Raw genomic sequence first — 12987 nt, forward strand, 5'->3', positions numbered from 1 at the left:
CAAACAACTGTGAGATGTCAGCAAAAACATCCTATCTTGCCTGGGACATCTTGGTCACTTACTGTCTCATGTAATCTAACAGGAAAATAACTTTGCATATCAATTGCATGGAAACAAAGATATTGATTAAGAAGCTGAATGTAAGCTGAGAAATCCTACTGAGTAATCTTGATTAGCTTCCCCCCCCCCCCCCCCCCCCCCCCCCGCCTCTTTTAAAGTCTAGGATCCAACCTGAATAAATGGACCACTAAACTTAAATACATGTAACTTCTCACTTACTCTCCCAATGATGGGACTGCACTTTTGGCCTATACATAAAACACCTCACAGTGTTTTAAAGACTGGTAGGAAGCATAAAATCACTTGCCTGGATCTTAATGCTACGTTAATGCACAGTGTTAAGTTATTGAGACAGTTATAAATCAGAGTGTTTGATTTATGTGCATGTATAATGTCACAGGTGAAATACTTGTACTTCAGATAGGTAGGAAATTAACAATTCTGTAACTGCAAACAGTGAGTTGATGTAGTACATAGCAAGAAAAAAAAAATAGGCAACCTAGTGCAGGACTAAACAGGCAGCCTTCATTTTAGTTCCCACAGACTCACATTATTTGAATTTGCAAAGTTCCCCAAGAAGGTAAAATGAAGATAAGCGTGGAAGTAACTCAATAGCTATTCACTAGAGATGCATATTAGCCATATATTGGCAACATCAAGGTCCCTTGTGGGAAGAAAGAGACAGGTTTTATTTGTTGGCTTTTTAGACTATTTTCTATGTAAACATGATTTTGAACTCCTTTGGCCTACAGATTTAAAGGTTACACATAGGACAAACTTTGATGTCTTGCCTAGTCTATGGGTATTTTGTGGATTTAGACTGGTCCTATTTGTCTCTTTCCTTTTTAGTAATACCAGCACAGGAGTTCTGAGAGGAATATCACACATGGCCAAAGCCAACTGCAATGACTCTTTTGCAACTCCAAAGTGTATTCTAATCACGAGGCTAGAAAACTAGTTTAGAAAAAGCTGCTACTCATGCATCATATGCTTATCACAGTATCACAGTATCACAGTATCACCAAGGTTGGAAGAGACCTCACAGATCATCAAGTCCAACCCTTTACCACAGAGCTCAAGGCTAGACCATGGCACCAAGTGCCACGTCCAACCTTGCCTTGAACAGCTCCAGGGACGGCGACTCCACCACCTCCCCAGGCAGCCCATTCCAGTGTCCAATGACTCTCTCAGTGAAGAACTTTCTCCTCACCTCAAGCCTAAATCTCCCCTGGCGCAGCCTGAGGCTGTGTCCTCTCGTTCTGGTGCTGGCCACCTGAGAGAAGAGAGCAACCTCCTCCTGGCCACAACCACCCCTCAGGTAGTTGTAGACAGCAATAAGGTCCCCCCTGAGCCTCCTCTTCTCCAGGCTAAACAATCCCAGCTCCCTCAGCCTCTCCTCGTAGGGCTGTGCTCAAGGCCTCTCACCAGCCTCGTCGCCCTTCTCTGGACACGCTCAAGCATCTCAATGTCCCTCCTAAACTGGGGGGCCCAGAACTGAACACAGGACTCAAGGTGTGGTCTAACCAGTGCAGAGTACAGGGGCAGAATGACCTCCCTGCTCCTGCTGACCACACCATTCCTGATGCAGGCCAGGATGCCACTGGCTCTCTTCGCCACCTGGGCACACTGCTGGCTCATGTTCAGGTGGGTATCAGTCAGCACCCCCAGATCCCTCTCTGTCTGGCTGCTCTCCAGCCACTCTGACCCCAGCCTGTATCTCTGCATGGGGTTGTTGTGGCCAAAGTGCAGCACCCTGCACTTGGAGCTGTTGAACCCCATCCCATTGGCCTCTGCCCATCTGTCCAGGCGGTCAAGGTCCCGCTGCAGAGCCCTTCTGCCCTCCAACCCAGCCACATCTGCCCCCAGCTTGGTGTCATCTGCAAACTTGCTGATGACTGACTCCATGCCCTCATCCAGATTATCTATGAAGATGTTATGAACTGCCTCGTCCAGGTTAGTTTTGCAGGCATGTTCTGGAATGGAAGTTGGCAATGCATTCCTCAGAAAGACAAGCAACAACAACTTTAGAAAAAGCCAAAATTCTGACTCTGTGTCTTAAATATTCTCTACAAGTCTAATTGTTGACTTTCTGGAATCACTTTGGTTGGAAAAGACTTTTAAGATCATCAAGTAAAAAATACGCTTCTAAATCTGGATTCCCTGTATTTGGAAAAGCTGCTGTTTGAGAAAACTGTGCTGGGCAATTCTGTTACTCAGAGACCATTAGAAAGGCCCAGTTAATATGCCCTGTGTTTTAATTTTGTGATTGCCTGCAATGAAACACTCAGGTTGTCATTAAGAGGTGTTTTTTTCCCACACAAAGAGGGAAAAAATAACTATAAAGGCAGAGCAGGTTCTTTCTACACTTCATGATTTCCAAGGTGTAGCTGTTTTAATTTAGGCACAAGATAAGATGATACTGCCTTTAGATGTTTCTACATTTCTAATACACAGAAATCTCTGAGTGCTTTCCTGCCAGCAGTGCTTTGTTTTTTCAAACATCTCACCACAACTCTGATCATAATTAAGCAGTAGCTTAGGTCTGAAAACATTTTGTCTGTTTCTTCATTATTGTGTGACCTACAGAAGAGTTTATCTGCACAATTTTCAGATTAAGGCAGTGTTGGTAACATTTAAATAGCTCTTTCATCTTGGAAATATTTAATTTGGAATTTTTAAAAAAATTATTTGGAACTATTTTAATCCTAGATGGTGCTTTAAAACAGTCTCTCTGAAAGCAAACAAATACTTCAATAAAATACTTGGGAGTTTGTGGTTTGCAAGTACTGTCCTAATGGCAGTACATACAAACCCACATTTTTATGCACAGACTCTTTATCAAAGATATACAGTAACATTTCTAATTTGGGGACCCATATAAAATGAAAAAATTGACTATTCCAGTTGTGTCAGTCTTTTCTTCCAAATTTTTAGTACCCTCTAGAATGCCAATGCCTATCCTCAGAATACTTCCTTCTGCTCTGATAGAGAATTTTCCCATCATCTCTAAGCACATCTCTGATCCATTAATTTTATTTAGGTCCTGTTGACTAACACATACTCTGTTTCTGGTGAGAAGAAACAGGTGGTAGACAAAACCTCAGTAAAGTTCAATGAATTTGTTATTAAGCTACTGTATTTTTGTGATGCAGTAACAGGTGTTTAGTACTAGACAGAATTCAGCCTTTAATTACTGTGGTCTCTTATGGACAATCAGTTTCTGGATAGAGGTATTACTGATAATCTTGAAGAGTCTTATGGGAATATTGTAAAATACATAAACAGGGCTGTTAGCATTACAATTAACATTCAAGAGTAGGTAACCCTTTATTTCCCTAGAAATGTCAACCTTGTATCTTTACTACAATTTATGTCCATGTACAAATGTCATCTCTTCTAACTGCCAATAAATGTAAAAATAACAGAGTTGTACCTAACTGAACTTTGAAAGGCCAAGGAGCAGAGTTTGTGCTGTTTTTGTAACCAAACAAGAGCACCCTCTCTTTATGTGCCAGGAAAATAATGCATAATATTATGTATCTGAAAAATCAGCTCATTTCTGCTGGCTTTGTGTTCCTAGAGTCTAAAAATACCGTAACTTGAGCTGTTTTCTAATTGAGATAACAACATTCTTTAAGCTGAATAAACATCATGTTGAAGCTGTGTTGATTACAAAACAACTCAGGTAGTGAAGGTCTAGGTATTTACTATGAAAAGTTTGGTTATTAGATTCTTACTCTCTTCTTTCCCACTACAGAATGTTGATGCAAATATGAGATTGACAGGTGACAAAATACAGCTGGTCTTTCAGGAAAAAAGCTGTGGATAAAGAACAACCAGCTGCTGAGTCAGCTTGAGGAGCACTGTTTGGTGTATAGTCTCTAGTCAATATTTGATTTTCCCTTCTCATAAGACATGGGTACGGACAATTTTTTTAGTGTCACAATATAGTTTGAAATAAAGCCATATAAATGTAGCCATATTTCCCATCTAATGATTATAGAACTTCTAGGCTTGATTTTGCCACAAAATACAGTGAAGCTAATGTAAAGAGAAGGATGATACAGTCAGTGGATTTGGTTTTCACAGCTATTATCATTAACTGCTGGATTAGCTTTAGGTTGTTATTAAGCTTCGTGCAGCTGTGCTAGTAAAACCAGCACGCTTTTGGATGAGCTTGAGAAGCTTGGCAGAGAAGGAAGCACTAAGCTGGTTGCTCAGTTCTTCTGATTTTAGCAGGTCTGCTAAGATCAGAAAGGAAAAGCTGTTTGGTTATCTCTCTGGAGTTAAGAAAACTACAACACTACTCTTTTAGTTTTAAACACCACATGACAGGGGAGGTGTTACTCTACTTTTTCCCCCCTTTTCATCTGTGACTTTTCTGCCTCTCTCCTATTTCAATCAGCATAGCCCTCATAATGGTGACACAGCTCGTGCATAATAGCTTGGAATAATCAGAAGCAACGACTGGTCAGCAGCCTTCTTGCATGGTAATCCCAGATCCAGCAACATTAGGACACTGCTTCATAAACTGACTGATGCAAAGTCCTTGCACTTTACAAATTGGGGCAGATTGTAATGACATCAATGCATCTGCTACAGAAGTTCACATCCCATCATCCCACATCTTATTTTTATGGTACTAACTCTCAACACATCTACCTAAGAATATAATGCCAGTTTCACAACTAAGTGGGAGGGAGAAACAAAAAGAGGCAGAAGGAGGTTATCTTATCAAAGTTCACAGTGAGCTTGTGGCAAAGCTCAGTTTGGACTCCTGCTCTATGCTAAAGCTAACAGATAGCAGACCTTTTGCTCTGTTGGACTGCTTTTCTGATTAGCAGCAACTGTCAGCAGGCTTTATCACCTGCCATGCTCCTGCTATGAGATGGGATATGGCATACTCTGGTGTCTGTTTAATCCAAGGAATATCCTTCAGAGAAACTGTATAGAAGCATTCAATATTGATATTTTGGTTTCAGGTATGTCTCACTTTAATTGCTTTGGAGAAACTCGGTTGTCTGGAGGTTGTAGCACCAGGGAACCTGAGGGTACAGAGAGAAATGCATCAAACAACTTCAGTGTTAACACTTTTTTTTTTGTAGCAAAATATACTACAGGAGAATGCTTTTCTTCTGTGTGCTGTTTACTGATACAGTTTCTTTAGAAGCTGAAGAGGGCTGACCAGTTTTTCAGTTATTTCTACTTCAACAATTGCTGCTGCCTATTCTGGAAGTTAAATGGAAAACTATCAACGAGTTATTAATCTGATTAATTTTTTAATAAGGCAGAGAGGCAGAATGTAGATGGAAGAGCCCTGCCATTAAGTTGCAGTTACTCTTTTCATTGCCAGCTGGAAAGAAGTGCTTGCTTGATAGCAACTATTGGAGAATGCAGTTGCATTCTGAGTAGCTGAGTGATCTGTTAACAAGTACAAATTACATTTATTCATTCTGGATGAAGATGTTTGCTGTGCTTGTAACAATCTGTTTGCTGAAGGAGCCACTAGCATCAAACATTTTGTCTTTCTATGTAAGTAGTGTATCTATGCCAAACATCTTTACACAAAGAATGTGGTTTAGATGACACAGTGACACTCCCTGTCTGCAAAGGAGACAGAACAAATACAGATGGCTGAGGAGATGTTTCATCCTGCTTGCCTTTCTGATTGTCAATTACCTCCATTTAGACAGCTGCAAGGAAAAAATGCACAGGAAACTTAAAATTTGTCAGTGGATTAATTCAATTATTTTGACCATCACAACTGTATTCTTATCACCAAGAAGAGAAGTGGGTGCACATACTGCTACAGATGCCTTCTAGGTAGTTAGGCTTAATGCTATTAGAGACAAAGGAAACGTTGTAATTACAAACTAGGTCCTCTGACAATGAAGAGATTGAAAACTTTATCCTATTCAGAACACAAAATCTATGTGGATATTACCCTGTATTTCCATTAGATAAGATAAATTTCCCTAAGCTGTAAGGATCAGCATGTTGGGACACTGATGTGTTTTACCCTTCTGAACCTTTAACTGTCTTTTAAAACATATTAACTCAGTACTCGGGCTGGTGACCTAAGAGCAGAAGTGATCCATGACTCATTTCAGTGGATGATTCAAATCTGGGTTCAGATGAAGGCTGTTAGGAGTCTGTTGTGAACGAAACAAACAAATAAAAAAAACCTTCAACAATTACAGGTAGAGGTGAAATTGAAACTTAGGCTACCACATTCCTATTTCCAAAGACAGTGAAGCACTGGAACAGATTCCTTGGGAATGCTGTGAATTCTACACCACACTCAGCACAAAAAGCAGGTGTTTTATGCAGAATTCATAGACTCATAGAATCAGCCAGGTTGGAAGAGACCTCCAAGGTCATCCAGTCCAACCTAGCACCCAGCCCTAGCCAGTCAACTAGACCATGGCACTAAGTGCCTCAGCCAGGCTTTTCTTCAAAACCTCCAGGAACAGTGACAGTCCATTCCAATGCCAATCACTCTCTCTGGCAACAACTTCCTCCTAACATCCAGCCTAGACTTCCCCTCAGCACAACTTCAGACTGTGTCCCCTTGTTCTGTTGCCGGCTGCCTGGCAGAAGAGACCAACCCCTACCTGGCTACAGCCTCCCTTCAGGCAGTTGTAGACAGCAATGAGGTCAGCCCTGAGCCTCCTCTTCTCCAGGCTAAACAACCCCAGCTCCCTCAGCCTCTCCTCATAGGGTTTGTGTTCCAGGCCCTTCACCAGCCTTGTTGCCCTTCTCTGGACACATTCCAGCACCTCAACATCTCTCTGGAATTGAGGAGCCCAGAACTGGACACAGGACTCAAGGTGTGGCCTGAGCAGTGCTGAGTACAGGGGCAGAATAACCTCCCTTGTCCTACTGGCCACACTGTTCCTGATGCAGGCCAGGATGCCATTGGCTCTCTTGGCCACCTGGGCACACTGCTGCCTCATCTTCAGCCTACTGTCTATCAGTACCCCCAGGTCCCTTTCCTCCTGGCTGCTCTCCAGCCACTCAGTCCCCAGCCTGTAGTGCTACCTGGGGTTGTTGTGGCCAAAGTGCAGAACCCTGCACTTGGCCTTGTTAAATCTCATCCTGTTGGCCTCTGCCCACCCATCCAGCCTGTCCAGGTCCCTCTGCAGGGCTTTCCTACCTTCCAACAGACCCACACCTGCTCCTAGCTTGGTGGCATCTACAAACTTACTGATGCTGGACTCAATCCCAACATCCAGATCATCAATAAAGATGTTGAACAGGACTGGGCCCAGCACTGATCCTTGGTGAACACCACTAGTGACTGGCTGCCAACTGGATGTGGCACCATTCACCACCACTCTCTGGGCTTTGCCATCCAGCCAGTTCCTGACCCAGCACAGAGTGAATCTGTCCAAGCCATCCTGTTGCAGGTTAGAAAAACAGAATGGATGACCACTTAACAATGTTTTGACATTTACTTTGAAGGACTGCTTTGAATTTAGCTATACAAACAACAATCTATGCAACTTAAAGTAGCTTCTGTGTGTAATTTAATTATTTGGTACTGAAGCCTATCTCTACTGAGTTTGCATGGCAAGGTTTTGATAGTGTGGACACACTGAGGGTGGCTTCTGTGAGAAGATACTAGAAGCTTCCCCTATGTCTGATGGAGCCAATGCAAGCTGGCTCCAGGGTGGACTCATTGCTGGCCAAGGCTGAGCCAAACAGCAGTGCTGGTGGCACCTCAGCAGCAACATAGTCAAGAGGGAAAAAGTTATTGCAGGGGAGCAGTTACAGCCAGAGACAGGGGTAAGGAAATATGAAAGCAATGACTCTGCAAGTGCCGAGGTCAGTGACAAAAGAGAGGGAGGACATGCTCCAGGCACTGGAGCAGAGATTGCCCTGCAGCCTGTGGTGAAAACCATAGCGAGGCAGGTTGTCCTGCTGCAGCTTATGTAAGTCACAGTGGAGCAGATGCCCAACAGCAGCCTGAGCTGGGCCCCATGCTGGAGCAGGTGGATGCCTGAAAGTGATCCTATGGGAAACCCACACTGGAGTAAGTTCCTAGTAGAACCTGTGTAAAGAGAAGCCCACACTGGAATAGGTTTGCTAGCAGAATTGTGAACCTATGGAGGACTCATGCTGAAACAATCTGTTGCTGAAAGTCTGAGCCCTGTAGAAGGGACCCATGCTACAGCAGTTCATGAAGAACTGTATCCTGTGAGAAGGACTCATGGTGGAGAAGTTTACAGAGGACTTTCTCCCACACTGGAGCTAGGGAAAATGGTGAAGAGTCCTTCCTCTGAGGGAGAAAGGAAGGATCAGCAGAAACATAAGATGAACTGATCATAACCCCCATTCCTTGCCTCCCTGTGCTGCTTGCTGGAAGGACATAGACAAATACTAAGTGGAGTCCAGGAAGAATGGAGGGTTGAGGAGATGATTTTAAGATTTTATTTCTTATTAACTTTCCCTGATTTGATTGATAACAAATGACATTAATTTTCCCCAAATTGAGTCTTTTTGTCTGTGACATTAATTGGTTAGTGAGCTCTCCCTATCTTTGTCTCAGCCTGTGTGCCTTTTGTTCTCTTTTCTCTCCCCTGTCCAGCTGAGGGGGAAAGAGTGGCATTGGTGAGCTCCTGGATTCCAGCAAAGGTCAATTCACCACAATGTAATTAAACAGCAACTAACTGCCTGTTTAAGACATACTAGACTGGAACAAAACAAGGTCTGTCAGGTCCAGGTCCTGTATTTTCTTCAGCTGATATACTTACATGTTATTTTATTTAAATAATGTTTATATTTTACTTGTTCTTTTTATAACTACAATGATGTATTTCTCCGGGCTTGTTGCCAAAATCATTTTCTGTGTGTTTATAAACAGTTGCTCCTACTACTTCTTGTGAAAAGAACAGTACAAAGCACGGTGATGAGTGGGTTTACAAGTTGGTAGGTTGCTACAGGGGAGGAAAATAAAAGTGATTTCCCAATGATTCTTTATATGTTGTCCAGAAAAAATCCTCTCTGAATAATTTCTTATAGTGACAAACTACTTACCACCATTGAGAATGCATGTCTCCACTTTCAATAATTTAAGACAGAAATATGCAGGCCTGACATCTGTAATATTCCATTCCAAAAGCAAGGCTGTTTGTGATGTAACTGGCCGCTGCTAAAGAATCAGGTCACTCTGTGTCCTAGTCACGATGAGTAGCTGAAAACCCTTACATAAATGAAAGTAAGTCATTACATCTGATAGTCCATGAAACTGAGGTTTGATTGTCTGATCACACAGTAGACACAGCAGAAAGAAAGATCAGTTTATGCCACTGAAATTCAGCCTTGATGGACGGCTTCACCATGTTACCATGAAAAGGCGTCGATGTAAAGCCAACATAGCACAAAAGCAAAACTGCTTCAGGAACCTATCCAGAGAAAAGATGCCTAAATCTTTGTGTTAGGCTTTCCCCATTCATCTCCTTGGCACTCCTCTATGGTAACTATGATAACTGGACAACTGCATCTGCGGACAAATAGAAGTTTACGGAGCTTTCAACAATTGGGGCTTGCAGACCTGAGTGAAAAGCTCAAGGTCTAGGATGATTACCATCTTCTACAGCAGAAGACTCTACAGGCAGCGCTGCCTGATTAGAAACGAAACTTGGGATTCACCTGCATTGTGGCAAAGACCTATAATGAGAAAGTGTTACTTAACTTCAAGCACTGGAGGCTGCTGGCGTACAGTTACACAACTTTCTAAAGCACACAGAGCTGCTGGGCCAGTTTCAGGCTAGCCTGAAGATTAAGCCGGGCAGACCTGGCGAGCAGCTCCCTCTTGTGTGTAAAGGGACGCAGGCCTCTTCCAGACGTTGGGCATTGCCCCGGCGGTGCCGAGGGCTAACAGCGGCCGCTTTTCGCTGCCGTCAGCCAGGAGGTGCCACTCACTCTCGACGACATCGTCCAGGAGGTACCTCTCATCCGCGTTTGCGCGGGTAGGCAGAGGGAAGCACAGCTACCCTGTACAAATAGAAGGAACTTTCCAGTTGACTTTCCCAGGAATCATAAATAAGCCTCCCTCCACATCTCGGGGGGTGAGAGCCAGGCGCCGCAGATAGCAGCCGCCCTTATCAGCGGTGCCACTCGCCAAGCTGGGCAGAGGCGGTGTCCTGGGGAAGGAAAGGGCTTGTGCCAGGGCAGAGAGGAAGAAAGAAAAAAAAAAAAAAAAAAAAAAAAAAAAGGAAGAAAAGAGAGGGGTTTTGCGGGCAAGGGCTCTTGAGTCGACGGAGGAAAGGGGCCTCACCGAGGGCAAAGCCTGAGGGCCCCGAGACCGCGGCGGTGGAGATAAGGGCTGGCCGCGGGTGTTTCCTCCACGCCGAGAGGCAGGCGCTAGGGGAAACGCGACGCCCTCGGCCCAGGGGCCGCAACCCTTCGCCCTCCCCTCGGGCTTCCCTCCCACCCTCCATGCCGTAGGGAGGATGCGGAGGTACCGGGGCAGAGCAGCACTGAGGAGCGCGGAGGTGGCGGCGGCAGCGGCGGGGACATGAACCCGAGGGGTGGCCGGGCCTCGGGGCCGTTTTTGCTGCTGCTTCTGGCACTGATGCAATGCGCAGGGCGGCAACGGGGTAAGTGCGGTCCGGCCTCTGCGATCGTGGGCCGTGAGGGCGGTGTCCTTCGGGCGAAGCGGGAAAGGCCCGCAAGGTCCGGAGGCCGTGGGACGAGGGGAGCGACGACGGGAGGACTCTGGCCTGAGAGTGGACGCCTGCCTAAATAGGGCGTCGAGGGCCCGCCGGTGCCAGGCACGTAGGGCGGTCGCGGCGGCGGCAGCCTGCGGAGCGCTGCGTTTCGCACCTGCCGTGCGGCGGCAGCGGCCTCGTGTGCTCGCTGGGGAAGAGCGCCTGGCCCGAGCCGGAGCTGCGCCCGGGCAGGACCCAAGGTGTGAGGGGCTCTCCGTGCGAAGGTAGAAATCCTGTGTCACTAAGCTGCGAACTTCCTCCTGTAGTGGTATAGGAGAGGGGGGATCTTGTTTGGTTGTTTTTTTTAATCTCCCAGAGCAGCAATCTGAGGAGGACACTCCCATGCCTTATCAGAAGGTTGAGGTATCAGGAGAAAGTTCTTACTCTGGCTGTTTTTTATTTTTAGTTTAATTTTCAGGTCTGCATTGGCAGCCGCTGCTTCGTTTTCTGGTTTTGGTAGGAGCAGGTACATAAAGGGGTACTAAAAGCATCCAGAGCTAGGAGCCTTTGGTGCTTCCCGTGAACCTTCAAGCGTGCAGAAACACGCTGGGAATGGAGCTGAAGCACTCTGCGTGTGGAGGGGTACTTTTATCACATAGCTAAAATTAATAAATGGAAAGAAAAGCGAGCTGGAGTGTTTAGCTGACTTCTTTCAGTCAGATTATGCATTTAGACCTCACGTTACAGGCAGCCAAAATTGTGTCAGAGTAGCTATGTATGCGTTAAGATTTGTTCTCTGTAAGAACCACTCTGTTAGAACCATCTTTAGTAATCTCAGCTGTCTTAGAATGGTTAAAAATAATTCCTATAGTGTTATGTCCAGCAGCATATGGCAACATAAGCTTATGCAATATTACTTTTTTCTTTAGAAATGTGAGGGTGGAAGCGTGTATATGCCTTGTCTGCACTCAAACCAGGCATTTCTGAGGTTCTTCATTTGGAGAGCCAGTGCATTTGTGCAGATGACAAAGAGAGCTTGCAGAAGAATGGAGAGAAATGCAGATATTACAGTATAAGTGAATGCAAATAAGGAAATGAGTTTGTATTTTACTCTGCTTTAATGCGTGTTTCTAGCCCTACCAAATTACAATAAATCAGGTTCTCATATGCAGCTAAACTACTTCTAAAATAGTCTCTAAAACTAAGCGATTCTTTTGGGTCAGCATTCTTGTTTTTATGAATAGCAGTTATGTACATTTTGATGGTGGCCTCTTCTCCCAGGTAACCAGCAACAGAACAAGGGGACACAGTCTCAAGTTGTGCCAGGGTAGGTATAGGCTGGATATTAGGAAGAAGTTATTCACGGAGAGAGTGATTTCCCATTGGAATGGGCTGCCCGGGGAGGTGGTGGAGGCACCGTCCCTGGAGGTCTTTAAGAAAAGCCTGGATGAGGCACTTAGTGCCATGGTCTAGTTGATTGGATAGGGCTGGGGGATAGGTTGGACTGGATGATCTCTGGAGGTCTCTTCCAACCTGGTTGATTCTGTTATTCTATGATTCTATGATAAAGGTTGTAGAAGATTGGTAAACAGCCCAAATGCCTATGCGTAAATAATAGAAACAGAATAGATAACAGAAATAGCAACAAAAGGGAAAGAAAATTAATATGAGAACAGATTAATAGTCCTGAGTAGAGCTATTTATTATATATCACTTTAGCCTTACTAACTGCTGAAAAGCTATTTTTTTTCTGTCAAAGAACACATAGATGGCAAAATAATTTTTAGCGTAGTTATCTTGTTTAATCCTTTGTTTATTTTTGTATCTTTGGTCTCTAAATATTACAGCTGAGGTTTTTCTGCAAGTCTGAAAGTGAAAACAAAGCGTGAGGAGGTAGGATTTAATTCAGTGATCTCCAGAGGTCCCTTCCAACCCTCACCATTCTGATTCTGTAATGGATTTTATGTCCACTCTGAATTACAACTACCTGAGGGGTGGTTGTGGCCAGGAGGAGGTTGCTCTCTTCTCTCAGGTGGCCAGCACCAGAACGAGAGGACACAGCCTCAGGCTGCGCCAGGGGAGATTTAGGCTCGAGGTGAGGAGAAAGTTCTTCACTGAGAGCGTCATTGGACACTGGAATGGGCTGCCTGGGGAGGTGGTGGAGTCGCCGTCCCTGGAGCTGTTTAAGGCAGGATTGGACGTGGCACTTGGTGCCATGGTCTAGCCTTGAGCACTGTGGTAAAGGGTTGGACTTGATGATCTATGAGGTCTC

At 44.7% G+C, this 12987-nt stretch overlaps 1 protein-coding gene across 8 annotated transcripts in view; it reads left to right on the top strand.

The window, feature by feature from the left end:
* The first annotated feature begins 10073 nt into the window (after positions 1-10073).
* Positions 10074-12987, top strand: part of SUSD1 (sushi domain containing 1) — a 47548-nt gene continuing 44634 nt past the window's right edge. For all 8 annotated transcript variants that reach the window (XR_010301350.1, XR_010301351.1, XR_010301352.1 and 5 more), the window contains exon 1: positions 10074-10664. Coding sequence is in view for 4 of the 8 variants with exons in the window: in XM_064140434.1 (XP_063996504.1) it covers positions 10583-10664 (82 nt within the window). In the remaining 4 variants the exon portion in view is untranslated. The remainder of the gene's footprint in view (positions 10665-12987) is intronic.

The sequence above is a fragment of the Pogoniulus pusillus genome, chromosome Z, assembly GCF_015220805.1.
Source record: "Pogoniulus pusillus isolate bPogPus1 chromosome Z, bPogPus1.pri, whole genome shotgun sequence".
Classification (NCBI taxonomy): Eukaryota; Metazoa; Chordata; class Aves; order Piciformes; family Lybiidae; genus Pogoniulus; species Pogoniulus pusillus.